Source organism: Oncorhynchus mykiss, chromosome 15 (genome assembly GCF_013265735.2).
Source record: "Oncorhynchus mykiss isolate Arlee chromosome 15, USDA_OmykA_1.1, whole genome shotgun sequence".
In the NCBI taxonomy this organism is placed as follows: domain Eukaryota; kingdom Metazoa; phylum Chordata; class Actinopteri; order Salmoniformes; family Salmonidae; genus Oncorhynchus; species Oncorhynchus mykiss.
In genome coordinates this window covers 74,358,126-74,380,055 of record NC_048579.1, presented here as the reverse complement: position 1 = coordinate 74,380,055, position 21,930 = coordinate 74,358,126, and the positions used below count along the sequence as shown (strand labels likewise).

The following is a 21,930-nucleotide window of genomic DNA, read 5'->3' as shown; positions in this document are numbered from 1 at the left end:
TGTCCAGTCTACCTCACTCTCCATCCCTGTCCAGTCTACCTCACTCTCCATCCCTGTCCAGTCTACCTCACTCTCCATCCCTGTCCAGTCTACCTCACCATCTCACTCTCCATCCCTGTCCAGTCTACCTCACCATCTCACTCTCCATCCCTGTCCAGTCTACCTCACCATCTCACTCTCCATCCCTGTCCAGTATATATATTGACCAGTCTACCTCACCAGCTCACTCTCCATCCCTGTCCAGTCTACCTCACTCTCCATCCCTGTTCAGTATATCTATTGTCCAGTCTACCTCACCATCTCACTCTCCATCCCTGTCCAGTATATATATTGACAAGTCTACCTCACCAGCTCACTCTCCATCCCTGTCCAGTCTACCTCACTCTCCATCCCTGTTCAGTATATATATTGACCAGTCTACCTCACCATCTCACTCTCCATCCCTGTCCAGTCTACCTCACTCTCCATCCCTGCTTTGGACAATTAACAACATGACTCTCGTACTTTGTCCTTTTCCTTTATGGTTGATATTAACGACAAAAGGGAGATATTATCTGTCTCTCTCCTATCGTGTACCGCTGTTAAATACTGTGGAAAAATAAAAAAAAACAGGGAAAATAAGTCCTTAAAAACTACAAATGACTATAGATAAATGATAAAGAAAAGGCTAAACCCAACACTGGACTGAACCCCCTAATTGTCAAAATAATAATAATAATGTACAACAATATAGAAGATACATGACCAGAGGCTATGCAATATGGGTGTATATCTACCGCACGCTTCTTAGGGACCAAGGAGTTATTGCAATTTAAAACTAGGAAAAATGTACGTTGCACTGTGTGTGATTATAGAGTACACAAACAAGAGTGTGCAATATAGAAGAGTAGTCGGTGGACATTCTGAACCTTGTTTGAAATCAGTTGGGTCACACGACCAAGGAGCTATTGACATTTGAAAGTTTGAAAAATTAATGTAAAATCATGTGAGATGAAAATGGACAAAACTAAAAGGGTGTTCAATATTAGAAGGGTAGTCGGTGGACATTCTGAACCTTGTTTGAAGTCATTAGGTCACATGACCAAGGAGATATTGAAATTCAAATGTAAAAAGTTTGAACTTTGTTTACGCTCCCTAACTAACTAGGACTACAACATTTTGCTCACATTTCCACATGTTTATTAGCTTTGGAAAGCGAATTCATGTCACAATCGTGAAAATAAGACCTGTGCAATGTTGTGCTGCAATTTTTCCAACATCATGACACTTATTTGGAGTCTGTGGCTCAAGTGGTTTGAAAGCTATTGAGGTTTGAAATCGCGAATATCCGTTGAATATCCAACTTGAAACTGTCTTTACCTCGGTAAACTATTATGACCCCTCTATGGAAAGGGAAGACTCTCACAAACACGTTTTGCACCTATTACCCCCCCATAGGTGTCATGACTCTTCAACACATACAAACGATTGGAAGAATGGAGGTCGTTTTGTGCCTACAAAAATAAGGGGTTAAATGATATATAGATATAAAACAAACACTTCAAAAACCTTACGATTTATTTTTAGACTTTTTTGCCATTTAAGAATGTTATTCAATGCGTATATATGGGCACTAATAGTAAACATCAAATTCAATATTGTATCAAGTAATAATAGCTGCCTAATACTTTGTTTATTGTTTCCTTAAAACAATGTTAAGGAAATATCTAACTGTTTTCACGAAGGTCATGGGTGACAAAGACAATCCTATTCAATAATTATGACAAAGTGATAACTCTTAACTACTTACATTCTTTTGCGTTTATGAACCCCAGGAAGACGCAGAAAGCGATCACGGACAAAACAGTTTTCATGATTTCTTTCCAAGGCTGAAAAAAATATAAAACTGCGACAAACAAAACAGACTTTCCAGGCGGTGTCTGAAGAAAGCAAAATATATATTATTCGTGATATGTAGTGAAGCCGCACCCACTTCGATTAATGCGCCAATTGAAAATCGTACTTCACAGTTGCTATGCAGGCTTCACCTCTCGATGTTTCTCTAGGTTGATCCAGGGTCTTCGCTAGTTAATACAGCCACAAAGTCATAATTATGGCTAAACCCCACCCATTTATCTGATTTTAAACCCAACCGTAACCACAGTTGCTATTAACTTTGTGCCTAACCTTAAATTGAGACCCAAAAGGTTACAGGGCTAGAAGAGAAACAGCTTTTGTGAAATGAACGTGAGAATTTACTTTTCATAGCAGGTTAGGAGAATTTGGATAAGGTTTGGAAAAGGGTTTGCTGAAATGCAAAATAAAAAAAACATGAATTTGACAAAAGCGGTATCCCTTCTGGCCATCGCAGTCTGTTACAAAGTTGACGCAATCTTCCTTTTACCAGTTACAATGCTGGACATGCATTGCATTGAGACAAAGTATATGGTAATAAAGTATGGTGTATGATCTGAAATGTCAACATTGTATCATCACCCATTATAATGCTGTAGACTACTCCTCTGCACACATTGCCCACCTACCTGCCTTGGCAATGTGAGTAGCTTATTACAAGCACATTACCGATTGAATGATTAATATAACGTATCAAAATGGACTTTTGAACATGACTGAGTCGATCACAACAAGTTCTTACAGTTTAGAGACATTTAATCAAGAACTATCATAAGAAGTGCAATTTTTGGTCCCAATGACTAAATATTTTTAATAGTTGACCATTTATTTTTATCAAACTGAACAGAAAAGTGTTGTATAATACACCGAAAGACAGAACATATCTTTTTTTTTTTTTAAGTAATGAAAATACAGTTCTCTACTTGGCAAAATGTGCCTGTAAAAAGACCCCCATTTATTACTGTTGACAATTGGTCATTTACAGGAATGTTGAAGGATAGACAGAAGATGAGATGTTATATCGATAAATGTCTTCGAACCAAAATGAACGTTGATATTTACAGCTCACACAAATACATCACATCTTCCTCGAAAATAATTTGGGCTTTAAAAAAATAAAACGCAGATCAAATATCATTCTTTACATTACACTGTTGCTTATAGCTAAAACCACAGTCAAATAGTGCAAGTTATGGAGTTTATTTATTTATTGGTTATTTATGAGAAAAAAGTTCTCAAATCTAATGGTACCAATTTCAAGGAAATTAAAGTTTTCGTTTTTTTTTTAATCTAAAAATAAAATACTTGATAAAAGCCTTTGTTTTTTGAAAGAAGTGACTTTGATTGAGAATGTTCATCAGAAGCTGTGCCATTTGTCAATTAAAAATATCTCCCCCCCCAAAAAAAATCTTAACAATTTTGTGTGTAAGTGTTTTAGTAATGATTGTCAATTCAAAAACCCTTGAAACTGGCACCATCGCACAAAGTGGTACCAAAAAATGAAAACAAAAGCCCCAGGTTTGTCATCTCTGCTCTAGATAAAGGCTGGCACGGATTGGACAACCACATATGGAATGACCGCCTGTTAACAAAGAAGGGTAAAGATATGAGGTTTAATTCTGATTTAATCTAGTTAGCTACAGTTCATGTAATTAGATACAGTTTTAACAAATAAATATAAATTAATTCATCTGAATACCTACCATTATGTCCTGCTCCAGATCCTTACATATCTGCCTCTGGAGAAAACAACAACAACACAGACAGCATTGTTATTGTTTTACAGACTTCCACAAACTACATGTCTACATGAAATCAGTCTTTTACTGTAACTAATGGCTCATCAATTGGTATCTAAATCAATGACCACATAATGAACCTAGCTCTCCAGGGCCCTGTCCAGAAAAAAAGCCCTGTACTTCCTCCCTAGACACTTGTAGAGATGTGAGAGGATAGGCCAGTCAGGTGTACTCCTCTAGCTACTAACTAAATCAGTAACTCACCCCAGGTGTACTCCTCTAACTACTAACTAAATCAGTAACTCACCCCAGGTGTACTCCTCTAACTACACTAGTAACTCACCCCAGGTGTCCTCCACTAACTACTAACAATACTAGTAACTCACCCCAGGTGTACTCCTCTAACTACACTAGTAACTCACCCCAGGTGTACTCCTCTAACTACTAACTATACTAGTAACTCACCCCAGGTGTACCCCTCTAACTACACTAGTAACTCACCCCAGGTGTACTCCTCTAACTACACTAGTAACTCACCCCAGGTGTACTCCTCTAACTACACCAGTAACTCACCCCAGGGTGTACTCCTCTAACTACACTAGTAACTCACCCCAGGTGTACTCCTCTAACTACACTAGTAACTCACCCCAGGTGTACTCCTCTAACTACACTAGTAACTCACCCCAGGTGTACTCCTCTAACTACACCAGTAACTCACCCCAGGTGTACTCCTCTAACTACACTAGTAACTCACCCCAGGTGTACTCCTCTAACTACACTAGTAACTCACCCCAGGTGTACTCCTCTAGCTACACCAGTAACTCACCCCAGGTGTAGGTCTTCAGGTTCTTCAGGTGGCGGACTCTGCAGGTGTACTCCTCTCCGCTGGCTGGTGTGAATCCAACACTCTTGGTGAGGTGGAACTGCCATCCCTGTTCGAAGGCCAGGTCTGTCTGCTTGGCGTCGGGGATCTCCACGCCGTTCTTCAGGAGCTGGATGCTGATGTCAGGGGGGTGGAAGCCACTCACGTGACAGATCAGGGTGTTCTTATCGCCAAAGTTGCCAGGGTTACGGCTGTACACCTGCACCTTGGGGGGAGCTGGTAGAAATACGAAAGGAAACGCCATAGGGAGATTCATAGGTTTTCATTAGTTATAAAAGTGTTATTATTCCGTTTGCAGGTATTGGAATACATAAATATATTCCTTTACATTTCACACAGGTAGGCTATATATTTTAACAAAGTTATTTAAAAGTAAAGTACACTTAGGGACAAAGGTCTGTGAGTTATCAGACATTTATTATGGCCAAAGACAGCAGCCATTTCATTACAAGTGAAAGTAAAATCTGGAGGGGATTACCAGCCATAACAAAATGTGGCGTCATGTCATTGTCGGCCTGTACCAGGTAGGCTATAATATTACCTATCCACTGAAACAATCACTTAACGTTATTTTTGATCAGGTTAAAAACCTTACATTAGGTTTACATTACATTAACTTTACATTAGGTGACACATCACACATCTCACAAAAATGTAAAAGCATGCCAGCAAATTAGTTGAGGATTAAAAATCAATGATTAGGATGTAGAAATAATGATTATCTAGCAAAAAAATGGCAAAAGGTTCATGCAAATTATTTCGCTAGGGCTCGAGGTTGTGGTGTCCTTCCTCCCACATGACATGACAATGTAGGGTTTACAAGAAACAGTGTTTAATAAACAAACCAAAAAAAACTACAGAAAAGTTATACGTTTGGTATTTAAATAAATATCATAGTAAAAAAACGTAAAAATAAAATATAAACAGCGTACAAACAAACTGATGGTAAGAAATCGATAAAGACGTGCATTTCCAAACGTTGCGTTGACTTTATAAAACAAGATACTTACATTCTTTGGCCTCTACAGCGCTGTAAATGAGCCCAAGTACAACGATTGACAGAATATACTTCATATTTGGTGTAATTCGGAATTATTCGTACTCAAATAAAATAGAGAATGGAAAGATCCGTCTGTCTGTGCCTGGCTGTGGAAATAACCTAACTGAAAGTAAGGCAGACAGTCGTATAAATGCGCTCCAGGACCGCCTCCTCTCTATTTTTAAAAGCCAATCAAAAATGGTAGATTTCTGTTGTCAGGCTAAAGAAAGCCGCACAGGTTAAATAGTTTATTGGGGAGGACTATAGTCTGGAAATAACCTGACATCCAGGTGAGTTACCATAATAGCAATTTCGATGTATGTCATGAGATATTATTATTTGACCATGCTGGTCATTTATGAACATTTGAACATCTTGGCCATGTTCTGTTATAATCTCCACCCGGTACAGCCAGAAGAGGACTGGCCACCCCACATAGCCTGGTTCCTCTCTAGGTTTCTTCCTAGGTTTTGGCCTTTCTAGGGAGTTTTTCCTAGCCACCGTGCTTCTACACCTGCATTGCTTGCTGTTTGGGGTTTTAGGCTGGGTTTCTGTACAGCACTTTGAGGCGGCAGGGTAGCCTAGTGGTTAGAACGTTGGGCAACTGGAAGGTTGCAAGTTCAAATCCCCGAGCTGACTGTCGTTCTGCCCCTGGACTAGGCAGTTAACCCATAAAAAAAAATAAAATAAATAGCTATAGGCTATATAAATAAATTTGATCATGTTATTTCACCTTTGCATCCATTTTGAGAATAAAAACATATAGAATAGAATAAATAGTTGTTTGGCCATTTCAATATTTTGTATCTCCATTGATCTAATTGTATTTGTATTTATTTAACTTTTATTTAACTAGGCAAGTCAGTTAAGAACAAATTATTATTTACAATGATGGCCTACCCCGGCCAAACCCGGACGACGCTGGGTCAATTGTGCGCAGCCCTATGGGATGTGATACAGCCTCGAATCGAACCAGGGACTGTAGTGACGCCTCTTGCATTGAGATGCAGTGCATTAAGACTGCTGCGCCACTCGGGACCACAAATATATGAGTAATTAGAGTGAAAAGTTGCTAGAATGGTTACACACCATTACTTAATACAATAGTACAATGCATGTATCTCTTTAAAAATATGTGTATTTATATGCTATTTTCAGATTTGATTGAACAGAGGGAGGATGACAGTGGGGAAAGATAGTTTAAATCAGGTAGCACGCCGGATTTGAACCCAGGCCGACACCGTAGACGTGCGGCATAGACCACTAGACCACCCTAGGCCACAATACACATACCTCTTTTAATTAGGGTTTTTGTTTTGAGTTTTAGCATAAAGTTGAGCATTGTCTACTCAACCGCTTTAATAGTTCCCTGAAAAAAAAGACCCTTTATCAACAGTTAGTGGTGTGTTACGCTATTGCAGGTTTCACAGAAATCACGAGCCATGTCACATGACGAACGTTTACAAACCAAGCCGGAAGTGGAGTGAACTGACGCACGTCAACCGGAACAGCTGTGCAAGGGCCCCAAAACAGAAAACATCAAGGCAGTATTTTAGTCTGAATTAAAGCTGGATCAAGATGACTACACCTGAAAAATACCCTAGGTCTTCAATTGAAGATGATTTCAACTATGGAACAAATGTTGCGACAGCGAGTGTGCAAATCCGGATGGGTAAGAGAAGACCCGTTGTAGTCTATTTACCTAGCTAGCCTAGCTGATGATGGCTGCTAACTAGCAAGCTAACTAGCAATCTTTTCAATATGTCTAGATCATACCTTGCCAAATTAAATAAACGATGTGACATTTATCGTGGTGGCAACTAACTAAATGACAGAATAAAATACATCTGCTGCTATAGAATTGAACTAAATAAATCATGATTTCAATAAGCCAACTTAGCTGTCTTATCTATTTATTCTCTCTCTCTCTCTCTCTCTCCCCGGAAAAGATTTCCTGCGCAAGGTATACACCATCCTTTCTCTTCAGATCATCCTGACCACGGCTACCTCTGCTCTCTTCATGTACTGTGACACCATCAAGGACTTTGTTCATTCAAGGTCAATTGTGAACTATTAGTAGGCCTGCGTAATTCAATGGGCATATCTGGGAAACACTGTGGTAGAAGGGTAATGAAGGGTGGGTATAATTTGTGGAACGTTCCAACAGGAATCTGTTCCAAAAAAAAAAAACCCGTCGTAAATAACAAGGCTGCCAACAAACAACACATAGACAGTTGAATAGCGGCATAATAAGATACCGGGTAGAAAGGGTGGGCTATTTCATTAAGTTTTTCACTCGCCACGTTTATTCCGAAAAAATATCTGTCCTCTCTCTGGTAGCCTACGAACAAACATTAAGAATAAGCTACGTGGTGAGTTGATGCCTAGTCGGCAGCTAGTTAGCTAGGTGAATTGATCATGCTACTTTTTGTGCGTTGTTTGTTTGGCATCCTTGTACTTTACAAAGTTTTTGGATCAGATTCCTGTTGGAACATAACACCAATTATTACCTGGGTGATGATATTGGTATGATAGATATTAGTAAATGATACCCACCTGGGTAATGATATTGGTGTGATAGATATTAGTAAATGATACCCACCTGGGTAATGATATTGGTATGATAGATATTAGTAAATGATACCCACCTGGGTAATGATATTGGTATGATAGATATTAGTAAATGATACCCACCTGGGTAATGATATTGGTATGATAGATATTAGTAAATGATACCCACCTGGGTAATGATATTGGTATGATAGATATTAGTAAATGATACCCACCTGGGTAATGATATTGGTGTGATAGATATTAGTAAATGATACCCACCTGGGTAATGATATTGGTATGATAGATATTAGTAAATGATACCCACCTGGGTAATGATATTGGTATGATAGATATTAGTAAATGATACCCACCTGGGTAATGATATTGGTATGATAGATATTAGTAAATGATACCCACCTGGGTAATGATATTGGTATGATAGATATTAGTAAATGATACCCACCTGGGTAATGATATTGGTATGATAGATATTAGTAAATGATACCCACCTGGGTAATGATATTGGTATGATAGATATTAGTAAATGATACCCACCTGGGTAATGATATTGGTATGATAGATATTAGTAAATGATACCCACCTGGGTGATGATATTGGTATGATAGATATTAGTAAATGATACCCACCTGGGTAATGATATTGGTATGATAGATATTAGTAAATGATACCCACCTGGGTAATGATATTGGTATGATAGATATTAGTAAATGATACCCACCTGGGTAATGATATTGGTATGATAGATATTAGTAAATGATACCCACCTGGGTAATGATATTGGTATGATAGATATTAGTAAATGATACCCACCTGGGTAATGATATTGGTATGATAGATATTAGTAAATGATACCCACCTGGGTAATGATATTGGTATGATAGATATTAGTAAATGATACCCACCTGGGTAATGATATTGGTATGATAGACATTAGTAAATGATACCCACCTGGGTAATGATATTGGTATGATAGATATTAGTAAATGATACCCACCTGGGTGATGATATTGGTATGATAGATATTAGTAAATGTTACCCACCTGGGTAATGATATTGGTATGATAGATATTAGTAAATGATACCCACCTGGGTGATGATATTGGTATGATAGATATTAGTAAATGATACCCACCTGGGTAATGATATTGGTATGATAGATATTAGTAAATGATACCCACCTGGGTGATGATATTGGTATGATAGATATTAGTAAATGATACCCACCTGGGTAATGATATTGGTATGATAGATATTAGTAAATGATACCCACCTGGGTAATGATATTGGTATGATAGATATTAGTAAATTATACCCACCTGGGTAATGATATTGGTATGATAGATATGAGTACATTCAGATAGTTGAACGCTTACTCCACTAAGGCTGTAACGGTAATGGATGAACATCGTCAGAAAAAATAAAATAAATAACGCCCAAAAAAACGTTAAAATAGGCATACATTAATTATTATGGGGGGGGGGGTGAATGTACGCCAATCCTCCACCCCCCCCAAATAGCCCTATACACCAGCATTGTGCATGTATTTATATACTGTAAGGAGACTTGTATTTTGGCTACCCGATGACATCAAATTCCTATTATTCTAATCTCTCCAGCCTGGGTGTCAGTCTGTTTCTGCCGTGTTGTCAACTTCCTATTACTCTAATCTCTCCAGCCTGGGTGTCAGTCTGTTTCTGCCGTGTTGTCAACTCCTCATGGGACTTTCAATGGAGTATGCAAAGGGACAAGAGTCCAACCAGATGTGCACTAGTATACTCTGTCCCAGCACGCTTCCTGGTTGGCTTGGTTCTGACTCTCTCATTGGTTCTGTACCCTCTCCAGTCCAGCGGTTGTGTTGGTGTCAGCCATTGGCTCCCTGGTGTTGATCATTGCCCTGGCCTTCTACAGACATCAACACCCCATTAACCTGTACCTGCTTGCCGCATTCGTAAGTTCTGGTTTGCACCGAATGTATCCCAAATGGCACCCTATTCCCTATATAGTGCACTACTTTTGATCCAGGGCCCATAGGGTTCTGGTCGAAAGTAGCGCATAGGGAATAGTGGCCCTGGTTAAAAGTAGTGCCACGATGTAATGAGTTTGTTTAAGCTTAACATGGTTTTCTTTCTCTCTTTCAGACTCTGTTGGAGTCGGTGTCTGTTGCTACCGCAGGTGAGTTCTGCCTTTTGCTTGATGTTGATTCATCTTTTGAGAAGTTTTCTTATCTTTTTAGTTCAAAATATCCACCGCTCCTATATAAATTATAAATGATATTCACGTCTCAATAAATAATCAATTAGTTCATCTACTGTGAGACACCTGTGACCTCATTAGTAATATGATTATTCATAGTTTATTATTCCCCTCAGGAAATATCGACCCCCCCCCCCCCCTTACTGTGTTTCCATAGCAACACCACAGGCTTCACTCCCTGCCTGCATCCGACATGGCATCCTATTCACTATATAGGGAATAAGGTGCACTAATTAGTGCCCTTTATAGGGAATAGGGTGCACTAATTAGTGCCCTTTATAGGGAATAAGGTGCACTAATTAGTGCCCTTTATAGGGAATAGGGTGCACTAATTAGTGCCCTTTATAGGGAATAGGGTGCACTAATTAGTGCCCTTTATAGGGAATAGGGTGCACTAATTAGTGCCCTTTATAGGGAATAGGGTGCACTAATTAGTGCCCTTTATAGGGAATAGGGTGCACTAATTAGTGCCCTTTATAGGGAATCGGGTGCACTAATTAGTGCCCTTTATAGGGAATCGGGTGCACTAATTAGTGCCCTTTATAGGGAATAGGGTGCACTAATTAGTGCCCTTTATAGGAAATACGTTTCAATTTCAGACGCAGTCCTCGTTGTTTGTTCCCTCCTATACATTGTGAACCAGGCATGTGTTTGTGTTGTTGTCTCTGTAGTGACCTTCTATGAGTATTCCATCGTGCTCCAGGCCTTCTTCCTCACAGCAGCTGTGTTCCTTGGGCTGACTGCCTACACCTTCCAGTCTAAGAGAGACTTCAGTAAACTGGGAGCTGGGTAAGAGGCCTTAAACTCCTCTCATAGACACGGCTGTGTCTGAAATTAACACCCTCTTTTTCAACAGTGGTGCACTATGTAGGGAATAGGGTCACATATATATTAGATATATTACCTATTTATTATAGCTGTTACAGATATATTACCTATTTATTATAGCTGTTACAGATATATTACCTATTTATTATAGCTGTTACAGATATATTACCTATTTATTATAGCTGTTACAGATATATTACCTATTTATTATAGCTGTTACAGATATATTACCTATTTATTATAGCTGCTACACTGTTACAGATATATTACCTATTTATTATAGCTGTTACAGATATATTACCTATTTATTATAGCTGTTACACTGTTACAGATATATTACCTATTTATTATAGCTGTTACACTGTTACAGATATATTACCTATTTATTATAGCTGTTACAGATATATTACCTATTTATTATAGCTGTTACACTGTTACAGATATATTACCTATTTATTATAGCTGTTACAGATATATTACCTATTTATTATAGCTGCTACACTGTTACAGATATATTACCTATTTATTATAGCTGTTACAAATATATTACCTATTTATTATAGCTGTTACAGATATATTACCTATTTATTATAGCTGTTACAGATATATTACCTATTTATTATAGCTGTTACAGATATATTACCTATTTATTATAGCTGTTACAGATATATTACCTATTTATTATAGCTGTTACAGATATATTACCTATTTATTATAGCTGTTACAGATATATTACCTATTTATTATAGCTGTTACAGATATATTACCTATTTATTATAGCTGTTACAGATATATTACCTATTTATTATAGCTGTTACACTGTTACAGATATATTACCTATTTATTATAGCTGTTACAGATATATTACCTATTTATTATAGCTGTTACACTGTTACAGATATATTACCTATTTATTATAGCTGTTACAGATATATTACCTATTTATTATAGCTGCTACACTGTTACAGATATATTACCTATTTATTATAGCTGTTACAGATATATTACCTATTTATTATAGCTGTTACAGATATATTACCTATTTATTATAGCTGTTACAGATATATTACCTATTTATTATAGCTGTTACAGATATATTACCTATTTATTCTAGCTGTTACAGATATATTACCTATTTATTATAGCTGTTACACTGTTACAGATATATTACCTATTTATTATAGCTGCTACAGATATATTACCTATTTATTATAGCTGTTACAGATATATTACCTATTTATTATAGCTGTTACAGATATATTACCTATTTATTATAGCTGTTACACTGTTACAGATATATTACCTATTTATTATAGCTGTTACAGATATATTACCTATTTATTATAGCTGTTACACTGTTACAGATATATTACCTATTTATTATAGCTGTTACAGATATATTACCTATTTATTATAGCTGCTACAGATATATTACCTATTTATTATAGCTGTTACAGATATATTACCTATTTATTATAGCTGTTACAGATATATTACCTATTTATTATAGCTGTTACACTGTTACAGATATATTACCTATTTATTATAGCTGTTACAGATATATTACCTATTTATTATAGCTGTTACATATATATTACCTATTTATTATAGTTGTTACAGATATATTACCTATTTATTATAGCTGCTACAGATATATTACCTATTTATTATAGCTGTTACAGATATATTACCTATTTATTATAGCTGCTACAGATATATTACCTATTTATTATAGCTGTTACAGATATATTACCTATTTATTATAGCTGTTACACTGTTACAGATATATTACCTATTTATTATAGCTGTTACAGATATATTACCTATTTATTATAGCTGTTACAGATATATTACCTATTTATTATAGCTGTTACAGATATATTACCTATTTATTATAGCTGTTACAGATATATTACCTATTTATTATAGCTGCTACACTGTTACAGATATATTACCTATTTATTATAGCTGCTACAGATATATTACCTATTTATTATAGCTGTTACAGATATATTACCTATTTATTATAGCTGTTACAGATATATTACCTATTTATTATAGCTGTTACAGATATATTACCTATTTATTATAGCTGCTACAGATATATTACCTATTTATTATAGCTGTTACAGATATATTACCTATTTATTATAGCTGTTACACTGTTACAGATATATTACCTATTTATTATAGCTGTTACAGATATATTACCTATTTATTATAGCTGTTACATATATATTACCTATTTATTATAGTTGTTACAGATATATTACCTATTTATTATAGCTGCTACAGATATATTACCTATTTATTATAGCTGTTACAGATATATTACCTATTTATTATAGCTGCTACAGATATATTACCTATTTATTATAGCTGTTACAGATATATTACCAATGTGTTTTTAGAGGTTATTTCTAAACACCAAGCATGGTCTCAGGTTTGTTAGTGCTGTCTTGATGACAACGTCCACAGGAGCCACTAACACCCCTCCTTGATAAAGCTTCACCCACAACTGTATGGTTGTCAACTACAGACAGAGTGTAATAGGTACCTGCTGGTTGAACGCTAGGGACAGAATCTGAATCTTCACTGTGTTCCAGACTGTTCTCCGGCCTGTGGATCCTGATCATCGCTGGTTTCATGAAGGTGAGTTTCGTCCTTTTTACAGTTTCTGTTTACTGTTAAAATTCTGTTTTCCTTCAGGTAGTGGTTACTACAGTAGAGGTGGTTTCAGGTAGAGTTGGTTTCAGGTAGTGGTTACTACAGTAGAGGTGGTTTCTGGTAGAGTTGGTTTCAGGTAGTGGTTACTACGGTAGAGGTGGTTTCAGGTAGTGGTTACTATGGTAGAGGTGGTTTCAGGTAGTGGTTACTACAGTAGAGGTGGTTTCAGGTAGTGGTTACTACAGTAGAGGTGGTTTCAGGTAGTGGTTACTATGGTAGAGGTGGTTTCAGGTAGTGGTTACTACGGTAGAGGTGGTTACTACAGTAGAGGTGGTTTCAGGTAGTGGTTACTACGGTAGAGGTGGTTTCAGGTAGTGGTTACTACAGTAGAGGTGGTTTCAGGTAGTGGTTACTATGGTAGAGGTCGTTTAAGGTAGTGGTTACTACAGTAGAGGTGGTTTCAGGTAGTGGTTACTACAGTAGAGGTGGTTTCAGGTAGTGGTTACTACAGTAGAGGTGGTTTCTGGTAGTGGTTTCTACAGTAGAGGTGGTTACTACAGTAGAGGTGGTTTCTGGTAGTGGTTTCTACAGTAGAGGTGGTTACTACAGTAGAGGTGGTTTCTGGTAGTGGTTTCTACAGTAGAGGTGGTTACTACAGTAGAGGTGGTTTCAGGTAGTGGTTACTACAGTAGAGGTGGTTTCAGGTAGTGGTTACTACAGTAGAGGTGGTTTCAGGTAGTGGTTACTACAGTAGAGGTGGTTTCAGGTAGTGGTTACTACAGTAGAGGTGGTTTCAGGTAGTGGTTACTACGGTAGAGGTGGTTTCAGGTAGTGGTTACTACGGTAGAGGTGGTTACTACAGTAGAGGTGGTTTCAGGTAGTGGTTACTACAGTAGAGGTGGTTTCTGGTAGTGGTTACTACAGTAGAGGTGGTTTCATGTAGTGGTTACTATGGTAGAGGTGGTTACTACAGTAGAGGTGGTTTCAGGTAGTGGTTACTACAGTAGAGGTGGTTTCATGTAGTGGTTACTATGGTAGAGGTGGTTACTACAGTAGAGGTGGTTTCAGGTAGTGGTTATTATGGTAGAGGTGGTTTCTGGTAGTGGTTACTATGGTAGAGGTGGTTTCTGGTAGTGGTTACTATGGTAGAGGTGGTTACTACAGTAGAGGTGGTTTCAGGTAGTGGTTACTACAGTAGAGGTGGTTTCAGGTAGTGGTTACTATGGTAGAGGTGGTTTCAGGTAGTGGTTACTACAGTAGAGGTGGTTTCATGTAGTGGTTACTATGGTAGAGGTGGTTACTACAGTAGAGGTGGTTTCATGTAGTGGTTACTATGGTAGAGGTGGTTTCAGGTAGTGGTTTCTACAGTAGAGGTGGTTTCTGGTAGTGGTTACTACAGTAGAGGTGGTTTCAGGTAGTGGTTACTACAGTAGAGGTGGTTTCTGGTAGTGGTTACTACAGTAGAGGTGGTTTCATGTAGTGGTTACTATGGTAGAGGTGGTTACTACAGTAGAGGTGGTTTCATGTAGTGGTTACTATGGTAGAGGTGGTTTCAGGTAGTGGTTACAACAGTAGAGGTGGTTTCTGGTAGTGGTTACTACAGTAGAGGTGGTTTCTGGTAGTGGTTACTACAGTAGAGGTGGTTTCATGTAGTGGTTACTATGGTAGAGGTGGTTACTACAGTAGAGGTGGTTTCAGGTAGTGGTTACTACAGTAGAGGTGGTTTCATGTAGTGGTTACTATGGTAGAGGTGGTTACTACAGTAGAGGTGGTTTCAGGTAGTGGTTACTACAGTAGAGGTGGTTTCATGTAGTGGTTACTATGGTAGAGGTGGTTACTACAGTAGAGGTGGTTTCAGGTAGTGGTTACTATGGTAGAGGTGGTTTCAGGTAGTGGTTACTATGGTAGAGGTGGTTTCAGGTAGTGGTTACTACAGTAGAGGTGGTTTCAGGTAGTGGTTACTACAGTAGAGGTGGTTACTACAGTAGAGGTGGTTACTACAGTAGAGGTGGTTACTACAGTAGAGGTGGTTTCAGGTAGTGGTTACTACAGTAGAGGTGGTTTCTGGTAGTGGTTACTACAGTAGAGGTGGTTTCTGGTAGTGGTTACTACAGTAGAGGTGGTTTCAGGTAGTGGTTACTACAGTAGAGGTGGTTTCAGGTAGTGGTTACTACAGTAGAGGTGGTTTCTGGTAGTGGTTACTACAGTAGAGGTGGTTTCGGCTAGTGGTTACTACAGTAGAGGTGGTTACTACAGTAGAGGTGGTTTCTGGTAGTGGTTACTACAGTAGAGGTGGTTACTACGGTAGAGGTGGTTTCAGGTAGTGGTTACTATGGTAGAGGTGGTTACTACGGTAGAGGTGGTTTCAGGTAGTGGTTACTACAGTAGAGGTGGTTTCAGGTAGTGGTTACTACAGTAGAGGTGGTTTCTGGTAGTGGTTACTACAGTAGAGGTGGTTTCAGGTAGTGGTTACTACAGTAGAGGTGGTTTCAGGTAGTGGTTACTACAGTAGAGGTGGTTTCAGGTAGTGGTTACTACAGTAGAGGTGGTTTCAGGTAGTGGTTACTACAGTAGAGGTGGTTACTACAGTAGAGGTGGTTTCAGGTAGTGGTTACTACGGTAGAGGTGGTTACTACAGTAGAGGTGGTTTCAGGTAGTGGTTACTACAGTAGAGGTGGTTACTACAGTAGAGGTGGTTTCAGGTAGTGGTTACTATGGTAAAGGTGGTTACTACAGTAGAGGTGGTTTCAGGTAGTGGTTACTACGGTAGAGGTGGTTACTACGGTAGAGGTGGTTTCAGGTAGTGGTTACTACAGTAGAGGTGGTTTCAGGTAGTGGCTACTACAGTAGAGGTGGTTTCAGGTAGTGGTTACTACAGTAGAGGTGGTTTCAGGTAGTGGTTACTACGGCAGAGGTGGTTTCAGGTAGCGGTTACTACAGTAGAGGTGGTTTCAGGTAGTGGTTACTACAGTAGAGGTGGTTTCAGGTAGTGGTTACTACAGTAGAGGTGGTTTCAGGTAGTGGTTACTACAGTAGAGGTGGTTTCAGGTAGTGGTTACTACAGTAGAGGTGGTTTCAGGTAGTGGTTACTACAGTAGAGGTGGTTACTACGGTAGAGGTGGTTTCTGGTAGTGGTTACTATGGTAGAGGTGGTTTCTGGTAGTGGTTACTACAGTAGAGGTGGTTTCTGGTAGTGGTTACTATGGTAGAGGTGGTTACTACAGTAGAGGTGGTTTCAGGTAGTGGTTACTACAGTAGAGGTGGTTTCAGGTAGTGGTTACTACAGTAGAGGTGGTTTCAGGTAGTGGTTACTACAGTAGAGGTGGTTTCAGGTAGTGGTTACTATGGTAGAGGTGGTTTCAGGTAGTGGTTACTACAGTAGAGGTGGTTACTACAGTAGAGGTGGTTTCTGGTAGTGGTTACTACAGTAGAGGTGGTTTCAGGTAGTGGTTACGACAGTAGAGGTGGTTTCTGGTAGTGGTTACTATGGTAGAGGTGGTTTCAGGTAGTGGTTACTACAGTAGAGGTGGTTACTACAGTAGAGGTGGTTACTACAGTAGAGGTGGTTACTACAGTAGAGGTGGTTACTACAGTAGAGGTGGTTACTACAGTAGAGGTGGTTACTACAGTAGAGGTGGTTTCAGGTAGTGGTTACTACAGTAGAGGTGGTTTCAGGTAGTGGTTACTACAGTAGAGGTGGTTTCAGGTAGTGGTTACTACAGTAGAGGTGGTTTCAGGTAGTGGTTACTATGGTAGAGGTGGTTTCAGGTAGTGGTTACTACAGTAGAGGTGGTTACTACAGTAGAGGTGGTTTCTGGTAGTGGTTACTACAGTAGAGGTGGTTTCTGGTAGTGGTTACTACAGTAGAGGTGGTTTCAGGTAGTGGTTACGACAGTAGAGGTGGTTTCTGGTAGTGGTTACTACAGTAGAGGTGGTTTCAGGTAGTGGTTACTACAGTAGAGGTGGTTTCAGGTAGTGGTTACGACAGTAGAGGTGGTTTCTGGTAGTGGTTACTATGGTAGAGGTGGTTACTACAGTAGAGGTGGTTACTACAGTAGAGGTGGTTACTACAGTAGAGGTGGTTACTACAGTAGAGGTGGTTACTACAGTAGAGGTGGTTTCAGGTAGTGGTTACTACAGTAGAGGTGGTTTCAGGTAGTGGTTACTACAGTAGAGGTGGTTTCAGGTAGTGGTTACTACAGTAGAGGTGGTTTCAGGTAGTGGTTACTACGGTAGAGGTGGTTTCTGGTAGTGGTTACTACGGTAGAGGTGGTTACTACAGTAGAGGTGGTTTCAGGTAATGGTTACTATGGTAGAGGTGGTTACTACAGTAGAGGTGGTTTCTGGTACTGGTTACTATGGTAGAGGTGGTTTCTGGTAGTGGTTACTACGGTAGAGGTGGTTACTACAGTAGAGGTGGTTTCAGGTAGTGGTTACTATGGTAGAGGTGGTTACTACAGTAGAGGTGGTTTCAGGTAGTGGTTACTACAGTAGAGGTGGTTACTACAGTAGAGGTGGTTTCTGGTAGTGGTTACTACAGTAGAGGTGGTTTCAGGTAGTGGTTACTATGGTAGAGGTGGTTACTACAGTAGAGGTGGTTTCTGGTACTGGTTACTATGGTAGAGGTGGTTTCAGGTAGTGGTTACTACAGTAGAGGTGGTTTCAGGTAGTGGTTACTACAGTAGAGGTGGTTTCAGGTAGTGGTTACTATGGTAGAGGTGGTTACTACAGTAGAGGTGGTTTCTGGTAGTTGTTACTACAGTAGAGGTGGTTACTACAGTAGAGGTGGTTTCTGGTAGTGGTTACTACAGTAGAGGTGGTTTCTGGTAGTGGTTACTATGGTAGAGGTGGTTTCAGGTAGTGGTTACTACAGTAGAGGTGGTTTCAGGTAGTGGTTACTACAGTAGAGGTGGTTTCAGGTAGTGGTTTCTACAGTAGAGGTGGTTTCTGGTAGTGGTTACTACAGTAGAGGTGGTTTCAGGTAGTGGTTACTATGGTAGAGGTGGTTACTACAGTAGAGGTGGTTTCTGGTAGTGGTTACTATGGTAGAGGTAGGTCATTACCATTCTTTTCAACATCCATTATCTCTTCATTTTCCATTACTTTTCTTCTATGTAGTCATTCCTCATTAACGCCTTGTCAGTCAGTCATCCATCTATCATCCGTCCATTCAGACATCCTTAATCTATCTATCCAGTCAGTCATCCATCTATCATCCGTCCATTCAGACATCCTTAATCCATCCGTCAGTCAATCATCCATCTATCATCCGTCCATTCAGACATCCTTAATCCATCCGTCAGTCAGTCATCCATCTATCATCCGTCCATTCAGACATCCTTAATCCATCCGCCAGTCAATCCATCTATCATCCGTCCATTCAGACATCCTTAATCTATCTATCCAGTCAGTCATCCATCTATCATCCGTCCATTCAGACATCCTTAATCCATCCGTCAGTCAATCATCCATCTATCATCCGTCCATTCAGACATCCTTAATCTATCCGTCAGTCAGTCATCCATCTATCATCCGTCCATTCAGACATCCTTAATCTATCCGTCAGTCAGTCATCCATCTATCATCCATCCATTCAGACATCCTTAATCTATCCGTCAGTCAGTCATCCATCTATCATCCATCCATTCAGACATCCTTAATCCATCCGCCAGTCAATCCATCTATCATCCGTCCATTCAGACATCCTTAATCTATCTATCCAGTCAGTCATCCATCTATCATCCGTCCATTCAGACATCCTTAATCTATCTATCCAGTCAGTCATCCATCTATCATCCGTCCATTCAGACATCCTTAATCCATCCGTCAGTCAATCATCCATCTATCATCCGTCCATTCAGACATCCTTAATCTATCCGTCAGTCAGTCATCCATCTATCATCCGTCCATTCAGACATCCTTAATCTATCCGTCAGTCAGTCATCCATCTATCATCCATCCATTCAGACATCCTTAATCTATCCGTCAGTCAGTCATCCATCTATCATCCATCCATTCAGACATCCTTAATCCATCCGCCAGTCAATCCATCTATCATCCGTCCATTCAGACATCCTTAATCTATCTATCCAGTCAGTCATCCATCTATCATCCGTCCATTCAGACATCCTTAATCTATCCTTCAGTCAGTCATCCATCTATCATCCGTCCATTCAGACATCCTTAATCTATCCGTCAGTCAGTCATCCATCTATCATCCTTCCATTCAGACATCCTTAATCTATCCATCAGTCAGTCATCCATCTATCATCCTTCCATTCAGACATCCTTAATCTATCCGTCAGTCAATCATCCATCTATCATCCGTCCATTCAGACATCCTTAATCTATCCGTCAGTCAATCATCCATCTATCATCCGTCCATTCAGACATCCTTAATCCATCCGTCAGTCAATCCATCTATCATCCGTCCATTCAGACATCCTTAATCCATCCGTCAGTCAATCATCCATCCACAGTTTAATCTGAGTCTCCTCTCTCTCCTCTCCTCTCCTCTCCCTCCTCCTCTCCCCCAGCTCTTCTTCCAGAACGACACAGTGGAGCTGTTGTTTGCTGGTGCGGGAGCTCTGTTGTTCTGTGGCTTCATCATCTACGACACCCACCTCCTGATGCACCAGCTGTCCCCTGAGGAGCACGTCCTGGCCTCCATTAACCTGTACCTGGACATCGTTAACCTCTTCCTGCACATCCTCCGCATGCTGGACTCCATGAAGAAAAACTGACCTTCTATTCCCTCATTTAGTACACTACACACTATTACCTCATTTAGTGCACTACGTTTTGACCAGGGCCCTGTATGAACGTAGTGCACCGTAAAGGGAATAGTGTGTGGTTTGGGACTCTGCCCCCGATTTAGGTGATCAGCTGCTTAGCTCACAGGGTGACTTGGGATCGATTCAGTTCTCAATTCAGTAACATTTTCTTGTAATTATTTATAAAATCCTCATAGAAAAGAAAATTGATATTTATCGATTCACCTCCCATGAATTGAAAACTGATTTGCCCTCCATCTCTGATAGCCGACCCTGCTGTAGATCCTTCCAGTGATTGTGAAACATGAACCCACGCCGTCTAAGTTTAACCCCTGGAGATAATATTATATTATAACCTGTGCCATTTTGTGTTTTTTATCATTTTGGACTTAATGCTGTTTTTGTTCTCATACTGTTTATTATTCTGAATGTAAAACAAACACACAAAAAATCATATTTAATTGTGTGTTGCTCGCTCAGTGAATGATTCCTTTCTGAATATTCAAGCGTACGAATTATGGAAGGTTGTGATGGTGTAAGAAAGCAGAACACATTTCTTAGGAAAGTACTTCGTTCTACTTTAGTTTTAACTTCCATCCCCCTCGCTTGCTGGTATACTGAATAAACTGGCCATGATCATTGTAGAAAGACTTGAATAGTAGTCACAGTAAAGTTTTATAAAAATACACTATTCTCTACTATTGACTTCACCAGAGAAAAAGTATCACATAGCAACCTATTCCCTATATAGTGCACTACTTTTGACCAGGGTGCGTGTCCCAAATGGGTCCCTATTCCCTATATAGTGCACTACTTTTGACCAGGGTCCGCATCCCAAATGGGACCCTATTCCCTATATAGTGCACTACTTTTGACCAAAGCCCTATGGGTCATTTGATGACAGAGATTTGATATGCCAGCAAACAGAGGGATCCTCTGGGACCAGGAAACATGTTCAACCAGTTAGCTGGTGGGCAGAACCATGTACAGTAGAACACTACCACATCAGATGTCAGGAAAGGGAATCTGAAGAACACGACAGGTCTGAACACCAAGAGGTTTCCATTAGACATCATGTAAATACTATTGAAGAGATTTTACTAGGCTCTATATTCTGTTTCCTCAAGTCATTCATTTATTAACAAACCTGCAAGTTGCAATACAAATTGTCACGTGGAATGTAAAGTAGTTGCACATCTATTTGGTGAACTGTGAATCAACCGTCAATTGTATATGCTTTGATTTCTTGATTAAATTGTAAAGTGGAGTGTTTTAAATTTT

At 39.3% G+C, this 21,930-nt stretch overlaps 3 protein-coding genes and 1 long non-coding RNA gene across 9 annotated transcripts in view; 2 read left to right on the top strand and 2 right to left on the bottom strand.

Annotated features, from left to right (window-relative positions):
- LOC110491893 (beta-2-microglobulin) overlaps nucleotides 1–2,058 on the bottom strand; it is a 131,413-nt gene extending 129,355 nt beyond the window's left edge. The window contains exon 1 of one of the 2 annotated variants that reach the window (XM_036945366.1): nucleotides 1,790–2,058. In XM_036945366.1, coding sequence (XP_036801261.1) covers nucleotides 1,790–1,853 — 64 coding nt within the window. In that variant the 5' untranslated portion in view covers nucleotides 1,854–2,058. The remainder of the gene's footprint in view (nucleotides 1–1,789) is intronic. The other variant, XM_036945367.1, reaches the window with a different exon arrangement.
- Nucleotides 2,059–2,690: 632 nt separating this feature from the next.
- On the bottom strand, nucleotides 2,691–5,710 carry LOC110491891 (beta-2-microglobulin). The gene is made up of 4 exons (XM_036945365.1): nucleotides 5,526–5,710; nucleotides 4,459–4,731; nucleotides 3,597–3,632; nucleotides 2,691–3,475 (listed from the first exon to the last, which is right to left on the bottom strand). The coding sequence occupies exons 1-3, from the start codon at nucleotides 5,587–5,589 to the stop codon at nucleotides 3,619–3,621; spliced, it is 351 nt and encodes a 116-aa protein (XP_036801260.1). The 5' UTR covers nucleotides 5,590–5,710; the 3' UTR covers nucleotides 2,691–3,475; nucleotides 3,597–3,618.
- A 116-nt stretch (nucleotides 5,711–5,826) lies between these two features.
- On the top strand, nucleotides 5,827–21,930 carry LOC110491887 (protein lifeguard 4-like). The gene is made up of 8 exons (XM_036945364.1): nucleotides 5,827–5,844; nucleotides 6,976–7,226; nucleotides 7,504–7,612; nucleotides 9,971–10,076; nucleotides 10,267–10,300; nucleotides 11,053–11,170; nucleotides 13,816–13,861; nucleotides 20,413–21,930. Exons 2-8 carry the CDS (start codon nucleotides 7,133–7,135, stop codon nucleotides 20,617–20,619), a joined length of 714 nt encoding a protein of 237 aa, XP_036801259.1. The 5' UTR covers nucleotides 5,827–5,844; nucleotides 6,976–7,132; the 3' UTR covers nucleotides 20,620–21,930.
- On the top strand, nucleotides 14,014–18,457 carry LOC118938857. Of its 5 annotated transcripts, none has more exons than XR_005036234.1 (3): nucleotides 14,014–14,046; nucleotides 18,195–18,274; nucleotides 18,422–18,457. It is a non-coding gene; the product is annotated as an uncharacterized LOC118938857 (long non-coding RNA). The 5 variants fall into 5 exon arrangements; XR_005036235.1 differs by lacking the exon at nucleotides 18,422–18,457 and adding an exon at nucleotides 18,342–18,378; XR_005036232.1 differs by lacking the exon at nucleotides 14,014–14,046 and adding an exon at nucleotides 14,064–14,108.

Excerpts from the sequence above, each read along its gene's own strand:
- LOC110491891 (XM_036945365.1), bottom strand. The coding sequence starts at position 5,589 with ATGAAGTATATTCTGTCAATCGTTGTACTTGGGCTCATTTACAGCGCT. Across the intron at positions 4,732-5,525 it reads CGCTGTAGAGGCCAAAGAAT|CTCCCCCCAAGGTGCAGGTG; the intron begins GTAAGTATCTTG and ends TATTTCTACCAG.
- LOC110491887 (XM_036945364.1), top strand. The coding sequence starts at position 7,133 with ATGACTACACCTGAAAAATACCCTAGGTCTTCAATTGAAGATGATTTC. Across the intron at positions 7,613-9,970 it reads AAGGACTTTGTTCATTCAAG|TCCAGCGGTTGTGTTGGTGT; the intron begins GTCAATTGTGAA and ends TACCCTCTCCAG. Across the intron at positions 11,171-13,815 it reads TTCAGTAAACTGGGAGCTGG|ACTGTTCTCCGGCCTGTGGA; the intron begins GTAAGAGGCCTT and ends ACTGTGTTCCAG.